Raw genomic sequence first — 20000 nt, forward strand, 5'->3', positions numbered from 1 at the left:
TTCAAATGCCTTTTGATAATATTTGTCCGTTTCCTGGTTTGTTTGTGCATTGGTCAACTAAAAATTTAGTAGCCTATATAGTGCATCTACATGCAATATCTTTACAACACAAGCCTAATTAGGCCTATTAATTTGGACAACTTTATACAGCCCTATAAAGGCTAAAAGGTTACCCTTTAGTTTTGTTCCAATTTTACCGTTGTGTATGGCTTTAAACATTGTGTAACCCCAACATCAGCCTATAAGCATTATTCCAGCTCATGCAAGGTTTTGACAAGCACCACAATTTTTGCCTACCTTGTTGTAGTCCATCTGAAATAACTCCAAACTTTGCTATGTTCCCTCCATCCTTTTCGTTGTTTTCAAAAACGTTTTATATCCATGATGGCCTTGAAGTCTTTGAGTTTGTGAATTCGGCAAAAGGAGAATTCGGTGTGATATTGATCTGAAGTGTGTTGAATGATGATGCAGTGTGAACGTTATGTCTCATAAGCTCACTGCAGATTTCGATTTCTGGCTTAGTTAGCCAATGCTACCAACAGTGTTTCGCTATGGTGTCTCGGGGCATTGGCCTAGCCATGCAAAACAAATCACTGTTTTACACCATTTACGAGGCTCAACGTGGCTCATACTTCATTGGTAGACTTCACAGGGTCTTTGACATTTAAAACGAGACATGGAGAACTTTGAAAACACTGGTAGTTTATTTACAGGACAATTTTATACAGACAGTACCTTAAGGAATTTTACCGCTTAAATCTTGAATTTACAATAAATTCGGCGGCGAGAAAATGCAATCGAACAGGTATGATAAGGATCAGATTCCAAAATAATTCAGTGGAAATGCATCGATTCACTTCCAGTAGCAGCTGGAACCATGCATCTCCGCGAATTATTTCACCGCGAACATCGTTCACGCCGTATCATGTTTCAAAAGCACAATTTTAGGTCAAAATCACACCGAATTATCCTTTAAATAAGCTTATTATGTGCTGTTAACCAGCAAACCATGAACAGTAAAGAAAGCAGCAAGTAGCCTTGGCTACAATTTCTGTAGTTGCTCGTCCATTCATTGTTATTCTCTCTCCAGCTCAAACAAAAGTTGTGCTGCATTGTTGATGATAACGTGTTTACAAACTCTACTTTTACATAAAATATTGTAAATGGCCACATTATCATGCAGTTAATTAGCCTAGAAATCTAGGCTAATTAACTACATTTACATTACATTGCTGCCAGGGCTAGTCTGGCATTAATGACAATGAGACGTGATGTTGAACTGCATGCCCGAAAGCATTTAACAAATGCCCCAGCAGCAGCACGGGAGAGAGGAGAGCTATCTGACAGATCTGCATTGTCTATACCCTATAGTGAAAATATCACCATGTATTCATAACCTCGTGATTCAGTGAGAGTGATCCCAAAACATCGGAAAGTGACATTTTGTATTACATTTTGTCAAGAGGAAAAATTCATAGCAACCGTTTACCAACTGACTATAGCGCCAGGAACGTTCCTTCATTGGCAGCCTGGTAATTCCGCCATCATAATACGCAATCCGGGCTATGGAACAAGTGTGCCTGTTGTTAAAGGGAATGTGAGATAATGGCGGCTCTGATTGGTTTATTGCACGTTAAGCCCAAACCACACCCATGAGGAAAATGTAGCTACTACAGACCACCCCATTTTAGATTTTATGTCGGGCGCAACAGTCATGATCCGACGGTAAATAGAAACAGGCGCAAGATCCGTACAAAGCGATTTGGTAAAAGTCAATTAAGCTAGAGCTGCAAGACAGAGCCCACTGTGTTAACGGTGTGTCTCCACCTGAAGAATAATAACGTGTAGAGTTCAGTGTGTGTGTGTGTGTGTGTATGTGTTAACAGTGTGTTTGTGTGTGTGTGTTAACGGTGTGTCTCCACTCTTAAGAATAATAACGTGTAGAGTTCAGTGTGTGTGTGTGTGTGTGTGTGTGTGTGTGTGTGTGTGTGTGTGTTAACAGTGTGTTTGTGTGTGTGTGTTAACGGTGTGTCTCCACTCTTAAGAATAATAACGTGTAGAGTTCAGTGTGTGTGTGTGTGTGTGTGTGTGTGTGTGTGTTAACGTGTGTTTGTGTGTGTGTGTTAACGGTGTGTCTCCACTCTTAAGAATAATAACGTGTAGAGTTCAGTGTGTGTGTGTGTGTGTGTGTGTGTGTGTGTGTGTGTGTGTGTGTGTGTGTGTGTGTGTGTGTGTGTGTGCTTGGTGTGGGCATTGTGTGTTAGCGGTGTGTTTGTGTACATGTGTTGCGGTGTGTGGTATTGTGTTAGCAGGGTGTGTCCTCCCACTCTTAGGCCATTGTGGGGTTGGTGTGTGTGTGTTAACGTGTGTTTGTGTGTGTGAATAATAACGGTGAGTTTGTGTGTGTGTGTGTGTGTTTGTCTCACTCTTAGAATAATAGCGTGTAGGGGTGTGTTAACGTGTGTGTGTGTGTAACGTGAGTGTGTGTGTGTGTGTGTGTGTGTGTGTGTGTGTGTGTGTGTGTTAACGGTGTGTTTGTGTGTGTGTGTTAACGGTGTGTTTGTGTGTGTGTGTTAACGGTGTGTCTCCACTCTTAAGAATAATAACATGGAGAGTTCTGTGACTCCTGAGCTCAAACGGCCCAAACGCGTCAGGATCTCTGTTGTGGTAAGACCATGGCTCCGCCCACCCCAAGCCACTCCCATCACCACGCCCCCGGTCCATCCCGCCAGCCAATCACCTCCCATGTCTATTACCCCATTGCCCAGATGTCCTCTGACTCAGCCCTCTAGTGCTTTAGAGGTCTGAACTACATTACCCAGGATGCACATGGTTCAAATCAGATTGCTGTAACCTGTTTCTGTCTGTCCAACACAGTTGACATTACTAAAAATATAGTGTGCCCAAATCTAGCCCCTTCCGATGGAACACCATCAGAAAATAATTTTTTGGTTGTCAATGGTAACAGAAATAATATTCTGGTCCCTAGTCTGGTTAAACTTGTGGCTTGGGTTACATTACACATATGATCTTAACTGTTGAAGTACAGCATTGTGAAAGTAGCTAATTACAATAACTTAGCAATTTCATAAATGATGTCAACTCAAGCCTTGTGTCTGAGGCCCATACTGACCACATGGTGTCTGAGGCCCATACTGGACCATGCAGGTCTGAGTGACCATACTGGACCACATGTGCAGGTCTGAGGCCATACTGGACCACATGGTCTGAGGCCCATACTGACCGCATGCAGGTCTGAGTGACCATACTGACCACATGTAGGTCTGAGTGGCCACAGGACCACATGCAGGTCTGAGTGACCATACTGACCACATGTAGGTCTGAGTGGCCACAGGACCACATGCAGGTCTGAGTGACCATACTGACCACATGTAGGTCTGAGTGGCCACAGGACCACATGCAGGTCTGAGTGACCATACTGGACCACATGTAGGTCTGAGTGGCCACAGGACCACATGCAGGTCTGAGTGACCATACTGGACCACATGTAGGTCTGAGGCCCATACTGGACCAAGATGCAGGTCTGAGGCCACAGGGACCACATGCAGGTCTGAGTGACCATACTGACCACATGGTGTCTGAGGCCCATACTGACCACATGTAGGTCTGAGGCCCATGCTGGACCACATGCAGGTCTGAGTGACCATACTGACCACATGTAGGTCTGAGGCCCATACTGGACCAAGATGCAGGTCTGAGGCCCATACTGACCATGCAGGTCTGAGTGACCACTGGACCACATGCAGGTCTGAGTGACCATACTGACCACATGTAGGTCTGAGTGGCCACAGGACCACATGCAGGTCTGAGTGACCATACTGACCACATGTAGGTCTGAGTGGCCACAGGGACCACATGCAGGTCTGAGTGACCATACTGACCACATGTAGGTCTGAGTGGCCACAGGGACCACATGCAGGTCTGAGTGACCATACTGGACCACATGTAGGTCTGAGGCCCATACTGACCACATGCAGGTCTGAGGACCATACTGGACCACATGCAGGTCTGAGTGACCACTGGACCACATGCAGGCCTGAGGCCCATACTGACCACATGCAGGCCTGAGGCCCATACTGACCACATGTAGGTCTGAGGCCCATACTGACCATGCAGGTCTGAGGCTCCATACTGGACCACACATGCAGGTCTGAGGCCCACTGGACCACATGCAGGCCTGAGGCCCATACTGACCATGCAGGTCTGAGGCCCATACTGACCACACATGCAGGTCTGAGGCCCATGCTGGACCACATGCAGGTTCGAGGCCCATACTGGACCACATGTGCAGGTCTGAGGCCACAGGGACCACATGCAGGTCTGAGGCCCATGCTGGACCACATGCAGGTCTGGAGGCCCATACTGACCACATGCAGGTCTGGAGGCCCATACTGGACCACATGCAGGTCTGGTGACCATACTGGACCACATGTAGGTCTGAGGCCCATGCTGGACCACATGCAGTCTGAGGCCCATACTGACCACATGTAGGTCTGAGGCCCATACTGGACCACATGCAGGTTCGAGGCCCATACTGGACCACACATGCAGGTCTGAGGACCATACTGACCACATGTAGGTCTGAGTGGCCACAGGGACCACATGCAGTCTGAGGCCCATACTGGACCACATGCAGGTCTGGTGACCATACTGGACCACATGCAGGTCTGGAGTGACCATACTGGACCACACATGCAGGTCTGAGGCCCACTGGACCACATGCAGTCTGAGGCCCATACTGACCATGCAGGTCTGAGTGACCATACTGACCACATGCAGGTTCGAGGCCCATACTGGACCAAGATGCAGGTCTGAGGCCCATACTGGACCAAGATGCAGGTCTGAGGCCCATACTGACCATGCAGGTCTGAGGCCCATACTGACCATGCAGGTCTGAGGCTCCATACTGGACCGCATGCAGGTCTGAGGACCATACTGGACCGCATGCAGGTCTGAGTGACCATACTGGACCACATGCAGGTCTGAGGCCCATACTGGACCGCATGCAGGTCTGAGGCCCATACTGGACCACATGCAGGTCTGGAGTGACCATACTGGACCACATGCAGGTTCGAGGCCCATACTGGACCACACATGCAGGTCTGAGGCCCATACTGGACCACATGCAGGTCTGGAGGCCCATACTGACCACATGGTGTCTGAGGCCCATACTGACCGCATGCAGGTCTGAGGCCCACTGGACCACATGCAGGTCTGAGGCCCATACTGGACCATGCAGGTCTGAGGTCTATACTGGACCGCATGCAGGTCTGAGGACCACAGGGACCACATGCAGGTCTGAGGACCATACTGGACCACATGCAGGTTCGAGGCCCATACTGACCATGCAGGTCTGAGTGACCATACTGACCACATGTAGGTCTGAGTGGCCACAGGACCACATGCAGGTCTGAGGCACCATACTGGACCACATGCAGGTCTGAGGCCCATACTGGACCACATGCAGGTCTGAGGCCCATACTGGACCACATGCAGGTCTGAGTGACCATACTGGACCACATGCAGGTCTGAGGCCCATACTGGACCACATGCAGGTTCGAGGCCCATACTGACCGCATGCAGGTCTGAGGCCCATGCTGGACCACATGCAGGCCTGAGGCCCATACTGGACCACATGCAGTCTGAGGCCCATACTGACCATGCAGGTCTGAGGACCATACTGGACCACATGCAGGTTCGAGGCCCATACTGACCATGCAGGTCTGAGGCCCATACTGACCACATGTAGGTCTGAGTGGCCACAGGGACCACATGCAGGTCTGGGGCCCATACTGGACCGCATGCAGGTCTGAGGCTCCATACTGGACCACACATGCAGGTCTGAGGACCACAGGGACCACATGCAGGTTCGAGGCCCATACTGGACCACACATGCAGGTCTGGAGGCCCATACTGGACACATGCAGGTCTGAGTGACCATACTGACCACATGCAGGTCTGAGTGACCATACTGACCACATGCAGGCCTGAGGCCCATACTGACCACATGCAGGTCTGAGTGGCCACAGGGACCACATGCAGGTCTGAGTGGCCACAGGGACCACATGCAGGTCTGAGGCCCATACTGGACCACATGCAGGTCTGAGGCCCATACTGGACCATGCAGGTCTGAGGCCCATACTGGACCATGCAGGTCTGAGGCCCATACTGACCACATGTAGGTCTGAGGCCCATGCTGGACCACATGCAGGTCTGGTGGCCACAGGGACCACATGCAGGTCTGAGTGGCCATACTGGACCACATGCTACTGGACCACATGCAGGTCTGAGGCCCATACTGGACCACATGCAGGTCTGAGGCCCATACTGGACCACATGCAGGTCTGAGGACCATACTGGACCACATGCAGGTCTGAGGCCCATACTGGACCACATGCAGGTCTGAGGACCATACTGGACCACATGCAGGTCTGAGGCCCATACTGGACCACATGCAGGTCTGAGGCCCATACTGGACCACATGCAGGTCTGAGTGACCACAGGGACCACATGCAGGTCTGAGTGACCATACTGGACCACATGCAGGTCTGAGTGACCACAGGGACCACATGCAGGTCTGAGTGACCATACTGGACCACATGCAGGTCTGAGGCCCATACTGGACCGCATGCAGGTCTGAGGCCCATACTGGACCGCATGCAGGTCTGAGGCCCATACTGGACCGCATGCAGGTCTGAGGCCCATACTGGACCGCATGCAGGTCTGAGGCCCATACTGGACCGCATGCAGGTCTGAGGCCCATACTGGACCGCATGCAGCTCTGAGGCCCATACTGGACCACATGCAGGTCTGAGGCCCATACTGGATCAAGATGCAGGTCTGAGTGCCCGCTACTGGACCACATGCAGGTCTGAGGCCCATACTGGACCACACATGTAGGTCTGAGGCTCCATACTGGACCGCATGCAGGTTCGAGTGACCATACTGGACCGCATGCAGGCCTGAGGGACCATACTGGTTCACATGCAGGCCTGGAGGCCCATAACACCGCATGCAGGTCTGAGGCCCATACTGGACCGCATGCAGGTCTGGAGGCCCATACTGGACCACACACATGCAGTGTCTGAGGCCCATACTGACCACATGAGGTCTGAGGCCCATACTGACCACATGGTCTGGAGTGGCCACAGGGACCACATGCAGGTCTGAGGCCCATACTGGACCACATGCAGGTCTGAGGCCCATACTGGACCACATGCAGGTCTGAGTGTGTTATTTTGTGATCCCGCTCCATCTCTCTCTCTCGATCGCCTCCTATCAGTCTCTCACTGTCCTGTCACAATAAAGGCAAAACGCTTTTTAGACTAATATAAAAATAGTCTTGTCTTGACGTGCAAAATTATATATTAATCTGACAAGAATCATATGTGAAATCCATGCCACAGCTCAAACAAGTCCAGAAAATATTGTTTTTCTCCCCATTGACCAACGCTCATATATTTGCCCAAAATAAGGTCCAATGGACTGCAAGTGGAAGGGCAGGATTTAGGCACACACACATACACACACAATACACACAATATTGCACACAATACCCCTCTATAAACATGTCTAGGGTGAGGATTTAGGCACCTCCAAACATACGTCCAGGTGAGGGCAGGATTTAGGCACACACACACACACACACACTCTATAACATGTCTAGGTGAGGATTTAGGCTCCAGGTTTGGTTTTACTGGTCTAGGTGAGGTTTGGTTTTACTCTGGGGATTGTGGGAGATGTAGTTCAGATCTCAATTGCTTAAAGGGTGACAAAGAGGAGCAGCCAAACCAATCATCACTGGTCATATCATTAGAGTTGTCCAATCAGAAACTGCATCAGTGAGTGGGTGTGGCCTGCACACCCTGCTGTCGCCGTGCTTTGCAGTTTAGGCTGTCCATCATTAGTCATCTCCACTGGCGTAAGGGGAGGGGCGGGACTTGAATGTGATTGGATGAAGTCATTGATTCATGTGGTCACAGTACTTGTACTATGGATGTATAAGTATGTGATTGAATAATTAATTCATGCAAGCTGTATTAGTGCGGTCATAAATACATTCAGATGGATTTATGGATTCATATGAAATCAGGTGGATTCATGCTATCATAAGCACAGTCATATACATGCTGTCATAAGCATAGTAAAATTCATGCATGTGCTTCTGGAACCTAATTACTAATGAAAGATATTATTAAATATTCAAATTAAAGATAAAGTTGACAGGTTTTTAGAAGAAGTCAGAAGTGACTCAGTCGTAGAGAGGCGGCTTGGGGAATGGAACTTGAGTGGAAAGATTGTCAGGTTTGTAGCTGCTGCTTAATGGCCAATTTAGCATTGAAGTGGAGGAGAGGATCGCCAGAAGTCGTCGTGCCCTGAGCCTATGACCTTAAGAATCACCTGAAATGGTCTCCGCCCACAATCAGAATCCGCCTTATGATTGGCTGTTGCATGCAAGAATGACATAATTTCAGTTTGAATAAGAAACAGCATGACCTCTTGACCTGCAGCATGACCTGCTGACCTGCAGACCTGCGCAGGGCAAAGGGCAAAGGTCGGGGCAGCTGGAGCCATGCTGATCTGTGGGAACTCTTCACTTCATGATTGGGATTAAGAAGTTTAAAGGAACACGCCGACTTGTTGGGACTTTAGCTTATTAACCGTATTCCCCAGAGTTAGCTGGTCCATACACACCCTTCTTATCTCCATGCGTGTAGTTACTAGACAAATCACTCCGCCCAAGTAGCTGTGCTTCGCCTGAATGTGAACATAGTACCAAGTATGTGTGCGCTTACAAAATGTCTGTGTCTCATTTGACATTGTTATTTGTATACATAACTATACAAATCACAGCATGTAAATAGGATGATGTTGGAGTTCTGTTGTCACTATAGACCGGTTTCAGGTCCCTAACAACCGTCGTTAAGGATGAACTCAGAGGACAAGCAATTGAAGCAAACCTAGATGAGTAACCTTATATAAGCTATAATAAGATAAACCTTATGAAGTTACAAAGTTATGCCACAAATGTTATCTTCATGCTCAAGAGGAGAAACTGAAATAATGTAGGCTAAATAACATAGGGTAGTAACGTTAACAAAGTGTTTTATCATATTCCTCAGCATTTCATTTTAATCAGAGACTTATCGATATGATCCATGAGAACGGAGGCTAACGTTAGCTTACATTTCACCCAAATGACAAAATGCAGGGTGGCCTAAAGTTAAAGTTGACACTCCATTTGAGTTGTTTGTTTTAAGAAAGACATGGGCTTGCAAATAACATTATTGCATAGGCCTACTATAAAGTAGCCTAGCTTAGCTAATCGTCATGTAGACTACTTTCCTGTCAGTTAACATCCAGCAAAATGCATTTTGTGCATTGTATTTCAGTCAATTGTTCAATGTGTGGCCAGCGGCATAGGCTACTTTATCAAAGTAATTATCCTCTGACCTCTGGGGGAATGATTGCCCACCCCTGTCATTATGTAGCATTTGAGTAGGTAATGTTCTCACTTTAATCTAAATCTAAACTAACTGTTTGTGCAGTCGAAGCCCTAACATTAGCCTAAGCCTAACCTAACTTTACAGTGACTGGCCAAATGTTTAGCCTACCTTCCGTAAAACATGCGTTTCTTTTTCATAGGTAAACCTGCTACACCTCTAGATGAAAACAATCCAGACTCGGCTATATCGAAATATCTAGGCAATATGCTTTTATTCTTCATCTTATAGTTCAGCCAGCTTGCTTTCAATGCGTTGTCCGTGTAAACAAACTAGCGCTTGTCCTCCGAGTTCGTTCTTGACTATGGTTGTTAGGGACCTGAAACCGGTCTATTGGGAGGTGTAGGCTACTGGAACCGGCCACACTCGGTGTCAGACCGAGCAACTACACGCACAGAGATGAGAAGGGTATGTATCGACTTAGCTAACTCGGTTAATAAGCTAAAGTCCCAAAAAGTCAGCGTGTTCCTTTAATCTGTATGAACACACACACACACACACACTCACAAAACATCCCTTATGCCCTCAATAAACATCTTTGATATGAGTGAGTGTGTGTGTGAGAGTGTGTGTGTGTGTGTGTGTTGTTGAAGACATTCGCATAAGTCCCTGACTTAAACTCGCACTCATTTAAGATGAGAAGCATAGAGAGAAAGATGGAGAGAGCAAGAGAGTGGTAGTGATGGAGGGAAAGAGAGAGGGGAAGGTAGTGGGAGAGAGAGAGAGAAGTAAAGGGAGAGAGAGAGAGGGAGAAAGAGAAAGAGAGAAGTAAAGGGAGAGAGAGAAAGAGGGAGAAAGATTATGTAGAATATGTCCAATGGAGTTAGAGTTGTTTCGCTGAGCAACACACTAATCAGGGACATTGATTTCTCTCTCTCTGTGTGTGTGTGTGTGTGTGTGTGTGTGTGTGTGTGTGTGTGTGTGTGTGTGCGCGTGTGTGTGTGTGTGTCTGTGTGTGTGTGTGCGTGTGCGTGTGTGTGTGTGCACATGAACATTTATGCACTCTAGAGAAAGTGCAACCAGCAGCACTGCTGCATTCAGAACTGTCAGCATGTTCTTTCTTTCTTTTTCACACACACACACACACACACATATATATATACTTTCATGTAAGCATCATCTCACTCTGTGTGTGTATGTGTGTGTGTGTGAATATGTGTGTGTGTGTGTGTGTGTGTGATGACTTACACGTCTGGATGTCTGTACACGTCTGGATGTTCTGTTGCATAATTCTACAGTAGGGCACCTTGTCACCTTGACACTGTGGCAACAGTTGCCAGGGTTACCACAGGGATGAGGACAGAGGGAGGGGGGGGCAGAGTAGCGCAGTGCAAAGGAGAAAGAGGTGTGTGTGCGCTCGTGTGTGTGTGCGCTCGTGTGTGTGTGTGTGCGCTCGTGTGTGTGTGTGTGTGTGTGTTGGGATCAGACATGTTGTGTGAACAAATGAGCTCAAACCTTAGTGATTCTCTGAGGTGAATTTTATGGGAGATAGACCAGCGATTACTCACACACTCACACACACACATACACACACTCACTCTCTCACACACACACACTTTCATACTTTAAAGCCAGTGATCAGTGCAATAAAATGATTCTCGCTGTGTGTGTTTTAGTGTGTGTGTGTGTGTGTGTGTTTAAGTGTGTGTTTTAGTGTGTGTGTGTGTTTTAGTGTTTGTGTGTTTTAGTGTGTGTTTCTCAATAGACTGACTGCAGTGTGTTTTCTTTAGGATGACCCATATGTGGAGGACGACATGACCATCAGAGAGGTGAGCCCCACACACACACACACACACAGACACACACACACAGTGAGGCTGACAATGTCCAATGTTCAATCTAGTCCAGCCAAAACTGACCAATCCTGATTCTGTGATGTTAGATTGCTGAGTGGGAGGAGCTTCAGCTTGATGAACAGATCAACTTTGACAACTGCAAGATAGACCCCGCCCCCTTCCAGCTCGTGGAGCGGACATCACTTCACAAGGTCTTTCACACACACACACACACATTACAAATAAAAATACTTTTCTTCAGCGTGTGTATGAAGTGAATATTTTAGCTGAACTCCCTCTCTCCCCCTCTCCCTTCTTTCCTCTTAAATGTTTCAAATTCAAAGAAGCTTTATTGACCTGACGCAGGTGCGTGTGTGATTACTTGAGGCGAGGATCAGGCGCCTGCTTTTGGTCCGTTATGTGTCTCTGAGTTTGTGGCACTTACACACAAACTGTGCTGCAAGCTCTAGGGTTTGGTCCTGCTCATTTTTCATTTTTGAATTGTCGTCTAGAGCTTTACGTTGTATGTTTTCTTCTTGAAATGTATAAGTTGCTCCTCCGTAAGGTATATTTGAAATGTAGGGTATAAGTTGCTGTAAGGTATATTTGAAATGTAGGGTATAAGTTGCTCCTCTGTAAGGTATATTTGAAATGTAGGGTATAAGTTGCTCCTCTGTAAGGTATATTTGAAATGTAGGGTATAAGTTGCTCCTCTGTAAGGTATATTTGAAATGTAGGGTATAAGTTGCTCCTCAGTAAGGTATATTTGAAATGTAGGGTATAAGTTGTTCCTCCGTAAGGTATATTTGAAATGTAGGGTATAAGTTGCTGTAAGGTATATTTGAAATGTAGGGTATAAGTTGTTCCTCCGTAAGGTATATTTGAAATATAGGGTATAAGTTGCTGTAAGGTATATTTGAAATGTAGGGTATAAGTTGCTGTAAGGTATATTTGAAATATAGGGTATAAGTTGCTGTAAGGTATATTTGAAATGTAGGGTATAAGTTGCTCCTCTGTAAGGTATATTTGAAATGTAGGGTATAAGTTGCTCCTCTGTAAGGTATATTTGAAATATAGGGTATAAGTTGCTGTAAGGTATATTTGAAATGTAGGGTATAAGTTGCCGTAAGGTATATTTGAAATGTAGGGTATAAGTTGCTCCTCTGTAAGGTATATTTAATATAAGTTGCTCCTCCGTAAGGTATATTTGAAATGTAGGGTATACGTTGCTCCTCTGTAAGGCATATTTGAAATGTAGGATTTGAAATGTAGGGTATAAGTTGCTCCTCTGTAAGGTATATTTGAAATGTAGGGTATAAGTTGCTCCTCCGTAAGGTATATTTGAAATGTAGGGTATAAGTTGCTGTAAGGTATATTTGAAATGTAGGGTATAAGTTGCTCCTCTGTAAGGTATATTTGAAATATAGGGTATAAGTTGCTGTAAGGTATATTTGAAATGTAGGGTATAAGTTGCTCCTCCGTAAGGTATATTTGGGCACCTCAGAGTCCGTTTCATCCTCCACCTCCTTAAGGTCACAGTGGGGGCAAATTCTTTGGTGTCTCTCTTGCCAGGATCTTTTAATGGCGTCCAGTTTCAATTTGTAGTTTATGGTCACCCAATCTGTATTTTGATGAGCATCAACTTTGAGTTTGTTTTAATTTAATCAGATAATTAGCAAATTCATATCTTCTGTTTAGTCTCACATAACAATGCATTTTCTTATTATGTTGGGCTTCTAGCCATTGGGAAATGTTTTGCAGTTTTGTTATTATTGTGAATTTCTTTTAGATGTATTGATTTTGTATCATTAATGTTATTGGTGTTTATGATCAAATTCAAGAGGTTATCGTCTGGTTCTATTGAATTTGCAAGTAGTGCTTTATAGTGGAGACTTTGGGGGTCTGAACTTTTTAAGTACATCCAGAATTGTATGGATCTGTTTGTGATGGCCAGGGACTAATTCAGCCCCGCAGGCGTGATTGGGTCTACAGTAAATCTGTGGACGTGTAGCAGGATTGAGCACAGCTCCATGTGTAGGATTTCTACTACGGATCTGATTGATCGCAGTAAAGCTGGACCCCACATTCTGACCCATATAAGAGGATTGATGTAATGAAGGAGTCAATTATGTTTAGCCAAATGTTGATGAAATGTATTTAAAGTTTTATATATTGCATAGAATGTTCTTTAAGCTTTGCCTGTGCTATAATGTCCTGAGGCGTTTGTAACTAGTCCTAAATATGTGTAATTAATTTTATGTTCTAAGATATCAGGGCTTAATTTGAATTGAAATCTGAATTGAAACTTACTTTTGGTTGATCGTGCTTTGTCTTGGAATATTATTATTTTTGTCTTACTTACCTAAATGGACTTTTAAAGACCAGATCTGGCAAGATTGATCTAAAATAGATAGATTCTGTCTTAAACCTTCTTCTGTAGGTGAGAGTAAGAGCAAATCATCTGCAAACATTATACGCTCTCTAACATTGTGCTAGTTGAATCTTGAATTTCCCCTTGGGGATCAATAAAGTATCTATCTATCTCTATCTATCTAGTTTGTTAATATATTTATAGATATTGAATAATGTGCAGACTGCAGCTCTACATAACTCCTTGGCTTTGTCTAAACAATCCTGTTAGTTTATATCCTGTTTTAATGCTGTTCTTGCTATTTTCGTACATTTCAACATTTGAAAAAAGGGTGAGAAGACCTGTGTTCCAAGTGGAAGGGAAGAATCCACTTTGTAGTGTTAAGTTAAAAATTTTCTTTATGGCCTCTTGCATCTGTCAATTACTGAATTTCAGCATCTTTGTGGAGATACGGTCAATCCCACGTGCTTTGCTAGATTTCAGTTTTTTAATTTGGTCTTTTACTTCTGTGACTGTAATGGGGATTCCAGGGGATATTGGTGTTTTTTAATGTGTTTTTCTCTCTCTCACTCTCTCTCACACACACACACACACACAGACACACACTATCTTTTCTCTTCTGGGATTGGATCACGCCTATGTCACCAGCATTGGAAGACTCATCGGTGTCGTCTCCCTCAAAGAGGTAAGAGATGGGTAACCAGAAACACACACACGCACGCATGCACGCCACACACACACACACACACACACACACAAACATACACACACACCACACACACAAACACACACACACACACACACACACACACACACACACACACACACAGACGTATGTAGGTGTATACAAGATCAACTTCATGTATGTTCCTTTATGTGTGTGTGTGTGTGTGTGTGTGTGTGTGTGTGTGTGCAGTTACGGAAGGCCATAGAGGGTTCTGTTACAGGGAAGGGGGTGAAGGTGCGCCCCCCGCTGGCTAGTTTCCGTGACAGCGGCACCAGCAGCAGTGAAACCGAGGCAACGGAACTCCACAAGCTCTGGGACCGCCACACCAGCATCAGCCTGCCACGAGAACACCTCCAGACCTCGGATTCAGACGACAAGTCTCAATAACACACACACACACACACACACACACTCCTGAGTCTACCCTGAGACCACCAGGACTGTGACTCTGATGACTTTGAAGTCTTAAAAACAAAACCTGAGAGGGAGGGGGACAGTGAGAGAACGAAAAGGGCTTTCATTTGAGATTATGTGTTAAACTGACCCACCCCACTCTGACCCAACTGACCAATCGCAAACACCCCTAAACACTAACTGACCAATGATAAACATTCCATTCAACATTAACTGACCAATCATAACAATCCCCTCAACACTAACTGACCAATCATAAAGATCCCCTCAACACTAACTGACCAATCATAAAGATCCCCTGACCACTCTCTCTAGACACTAAGAAACTCTTTCCTGTCGTATAGTGCCTTTCCGTTTTAACCAATCAAAACTGCTGTTTTATAACCTCAAGTGCCGTGCACCAATCACTCCTGCACTTTAAACAAGTACTGACCAATCCTAGAGCCTGGGTACCAATCTCTCTGGTGGAGATTTCTGACCAGATATCAACACTAATATTAACACTCCATGCTCTCTCTCTCTCTCTCTATCTTTCTCTTTCTCATTGTCCAGTCTATTTCAGAGGGACTGGACATTCGCTGTTGGCAAAACATCCACAGAATGTTCCAATCACACAGATCACAAACAGTCATCTTCAAAAGTGGCGAAATCCGTCACAACAGCTACAACATTCTGTCCAGCGTACATTCAGATCCACACACACACACACACACACACACAAACACACACACACACACACACACACACAAACACACACTCCTTTTGTCTTCCTGTGGTGCCCAGACCTGTCTTGCACTTCTTACCATGGGGTGGTGTTGCCACAGCAACGAAGACAAACACTCCGTGTCTTCACTCAGAGTCCTTATGTCAAATCAGCATGAACAAACACACACATGCACACACTGGCTGATGAGCACACACACACACACACACACACACACATTCAGAGGTCATGGCAAGTGTGTGTGATGTGTGATATGAAGAGCTGAATGTTTGTTTGTTTGTTTGTAAACGTGTTCTGACCAAACACATGTGAGCAGTAGGAGAGATTAGCTGACTCCTCCCTATGTGCTCATTTTCATTGGTCTGGATTTGTGTCCATATCCCACCCTCAACCAATCAGCTGTCATCATTGCTTGAAATGATGGGAGGTGGGGCTTGTTGTAACATGCATCATGGAAATTTAAATTCTTATTTTTCTGACGTAATTTTAGTTTTAAGCCTGGTTTGTTTCTGATTTATTGTGTTTGAAAATTATATCTATATCAAAATATAATGATATTTTCTCTATGTTTAAACCTAATGATGTTTCACCTGTGTCCAAACCTAATGATATTTTATTGCTTGACGACCAGCAGGATACAGAAGTCCTGTTCGGATGATGAGATTGGTCTAGGCGTTGGTTGTCACGGCAACAGGAGAGCGTGTTTAGATGCCTACATATTTAATATATTAAACCCCATCTGTGTGGAGACGCAGATGAACTTCAACTCTAACTTATGTTGTGTGTGTGTGTCTGTGTGTGTGTGTGTGTGTGTGTGTGTGTGTGTGTGTGTGTGAGAGCGTAGCACAGGCTCTTCCTGCTCTGGGCTGAGCTGTGCCAGGCTTTGTCAATGTGCTATTTCTTGATGTTTGATTTTTTGTGGTAGTTTGTCCAGAGACTCAAGTGACATTCCCACAACCTTCCTACAACATTCCCACAACCTTCCTATAACATTCCCACAACCTTCCTACAACATTTCCTCAACCAACCAGGTTAGCGCCTCAGCCAAGCTGACAGATAAGTGTTCCTTGCGTCAGGGTGCGTGTATTGTGTGCTCTACGAGTCTCTGCTGAGTGGAGGTGTCGGGGAGGTTGTGCTGAGGTTGCCGCAAGGTTTTCCCTTTGGAATATGTACTGTATCAGGGCGAGAGAGGACCATTTCATTGGTCATAGGAAGCTGTCTGTCATCTCACCGAGTGCCTGAGAAATCTACAAATGACTGGAAAATACACAGACACACACACACACATCTGCAGTACTCCTATCTCTTCACAGTGGACACACACACACATACACACTCACAGTGCCTGAGGAATCTACAAATGACTGGAAAATACACACACATATCTCTCTGTCTCACAAACACACACACACACAGAGGTATTAGCAGATCCATCACACACACACACACACAGAGGTATTAGCAGATCCATCAGAGGTGTTTGGGCAGCCACAGCAGGTTGCCATGGCGATGCTAACTCTTAGGGGCATAAGGGACCACAGAAGTGACTCTGTTTCCTGGTGGAGAGGCATCTGATGGGGATGCTGCAGTGTGTGTGTGTGTGTCCTGGTGGAGAGGCATCTGATGGGGATGCTGCAGTGTGTGTGTGTGTGTGTCCTGGTGGAGAGGCATCTGATGGGGATGCTGCAGTGTGTGTGTGTGTGTCCTGGTGGAGAGGCATCTGATGGGGATGCTGCAGTGTGTGTGTGTGTGTCCTGGTGGAGAGGCATCTGATGGGGATGCTGCAGTGGGGTGTGTGTCCTGCATCTGTGTGCTGCAGTGTGTGTGTGTGTGTCCTGGTGGAGAGGCATCTGATGGGGATGCTGCAGTGTGTGTGTGTGTGTCCTGGTGGAGAGGCATCTGATGGGGATGCTGCATCTGTGTGTGTGTGTCCTGGTGGAAAGGCATTTGATGGGGATGCTGCTGCGTTGGTGGAGCCAGATGTGTGTGTGTGTACTGTATGTCTTCATCATCAATAATTCTTCATCAAAGTGTAATTCTGACCAGCGTGTGTGTTTGGATAATGCATCTGGAAAATAATGATCCCTCACTCTTGGGTGGAGAGTGTGTGTGTTCTCAGCCTTGCTAAAGGGGCGGAATGGACACACACACACACACACACATACTGCACAGGTCATTGAGAGGGAAACTGTAGGTGTTAGGAGGTCACACACACACACCCCTTACACACACGGGCAAAGTTGTTCTTTTGTTTTGGTCTGTTTATTTTTGTTTGAGAACAATTTTACAAAGAAATAAGAAATAAACTGTTTTGTATATCAGGGATAAATAAAAGAGATTTTAACAAACAGACTGAATGTCACTGATTCTTTGTGTTCTTCTCTCCTCTGACCATAATAGTATTAGCATAATGTGAACATATGCATATATACATACTTAATTTATGCATTTAACAAACAACTAAAGAAAAACAAAAATGGCAGACAACAGTCACCCAACCACACATTCACACCCCTCCCCCCTCTCTCTCACACACACTCTCTCTCCCTCTCTCTCTACTCAAAAACACTTCCAGATGGGGATTTTTCATAAAAATGTTTTTCTTCCTAGAACATCTGTTCTGAATAAACACACACACTGCCACTGTCCTTCCCCCACCGTTTCTCTCACACACACACACACACACAGACTGTATGTGTGTGTAATTTGATCAACAGTGAACTGTAATCTGAGTATGTTCTCACAGTCAATACTAGCCCAGGAGAGAAACCATCAGAGAAACCTCTTGATTGTGTGTGTGTCTGTGTATACACGCACACACATTTTTCAGACTATTTCAGAAGTTATGACAAGCATGACATTTCAGTCCTAAGCCTAAAGTCCTAAAACATTGTCATCCTAAATGTCACTCAATCACATTGCACACACGCACGGACGCACGCACACACACACACGCACGGATGCACGCACACACAAGCGCACTGAAAACATACTCAGATTACAGCTCACTCTCTCCCTGCCCCCCCCCACCTCTCCAGATTAGTAAGGAAATTACTATAACACACCAAATGGCTGTATTATAAAGTATTTCTATAGAATATTCACACACCAAATGGCTGTATTATAAAGTATTTCTATAAAATATTCACACATTGAATGGCTGTATTATAAAGTATATCTATAAAACATTCAAATACAGAATGGCTGTATTATAAAGTATATGTATAAAACAGAATGGCTGTATTATAAAGTATATGTATAAAACAGAATGGCTGTATTTAAGTATATATACTCTTTTGATCCCGTGAGGGAAATTTGGTCTCTGCATTTATCCCAATCCGCGAATTAGTGAAACACACAGTGAACAACACACAGAGGTGAAACACACACTAATCCCAAGCGCAGTGAGCTGCCTGCAACAACATCGGCGCCGGGAGCAGTGAGGGGTTAGGTGCCTTGCTCAAGGGCACTTCAGCCGTGCCTACTGGTCGGGGGCTCGAACCGGCAACCCTCCGGTTACAAGTCCGAAGCGCTAACCAGTAGGCCACAGCTGCCCCAAAATACTTCAGGAGGAAGTGTGTGTCAGCATGGCAGATATTCAGCTCATCAACAGGCAGTGATTTCTGCAGCATAGCTGTCATGTGTTAGACCACACACACACAGGTACACACACACACACACACACACAGTAGTACACACACACACACACACAGACAGTAGTAGTGTGTCACACACACACACACACACACACACACACACAGGTACACACACACACACACACACACAGACAGTAGTAGTGTGTCTCAGCAGTGGTGCTGGTGCTGGACTTCCTGGTTCAGGGTGAAAGGTCAGAGGTCAGAGTGGGAGGTGAGGCGCGGGACACTGATGACCAGCATGCCGTCAGGGGTCAAAGTGCAGCTGATGCCCAGTAGGTCCACGTCAGCTGGCAGCAAAGACTTCTGGGTAAATGAGTCCCTTACACCCCCATCCTCAGCTACCTTAGAGAGGGAGGAAGATTGATTTTTATTATTATTATTAGTAGTAGTAGTAGTAGTAGTAGTAGTAGTAGTAGTAGTAAGAGTACTAACTCTACTACTACTACTACTAATAATAATAATAATAATAATAATAATAATAATATGTTTAGTCTGTCTCTTATTCTCAGTGTTATAATTAAACTGAGAAAGATAAGAAGGCCAGAAATAGCAGATTAGACTGAGGATAATAATAATAATAATAATAATAATAATAATAATAATAAATATAGCTGCAAGCAGCAATGCGGGGGCCTAGCAGTGCGCTATAGCAGGAATGGCATTGCCATGGCTTGAGCAAGCACTCACAGCAAGTTTGATGGCAATTGGATAAAGAACAGCTGAGAAATAAGCTCATTTACTTTGTTACAGCGCCCCTAGAGCTCAAATTACACCAATGTCCTTGTGCATTCTCACAATCAGCTACCATG

The 20000-nt window shown here is 45.4% G+C and overlaps 2 protein-coding genes across 2 annotated transcripts in view; one reads left to right on the forward strand and one right to left on the reverse strand.

The window, feature by feature from the left end:
- The window catches only part of clcn2c (chloride channel 2c), a 103689-nt gene extending 86787 nt beyond the window's left edge, over positions 1-16902 (forward strand). Inside the window, 5 exon segments of the mRNA XM_048264076.1 lie at positions 2599-2667; positions 11255-11293; positions 11407-11511; positions 14269-14355; positions 14587-16902. Coding sequence (XP_048120033.1) covers positions 2599-2667; positions 11255-11293; positions 11407-11511; positions 14269-14355; positions 14587-14784 — 498 coding nt within the window. The 3' untranslated portion in view covers positions 14785-16902.
- A 2420-nt stretch (positions 16903-19322) lies between these two features.
- The window catches only part of LOC125307946 (heat shock protein beta-7-like), a 3881-nt gene continuing 3203 nt past the window's right edge, over positions 19323-20000 (reverse strand). Inside the window, exon 4 of the mRNA XM_048264077.1 lies at positions 19323-19533. Within this exon, the coding sequence (XP_048120034.1) occupies positions 19384-19533 (150 nt within the window). The 3' untranslated portion in view covers positions 19323-19383. The remainder of the gene's footprint in view (positions 19534-20000) is intronic.

The sequence above is a fragment of the Alosa alosa genome, chromosome 15 (assembly GCF_017589495.1).
Source record: "Alosa alosa isolate M-15738 ecotype Scorff River chromosome 15, AALO_Geno_1.1, whole genome shotgun sequence".
NCBI classification, from domain to species: Eukaryota; Metazoa; Chordata; class Actinopteri; order Clupeiformes; family Clupeidae; genus Alosa; species Alosa alosa.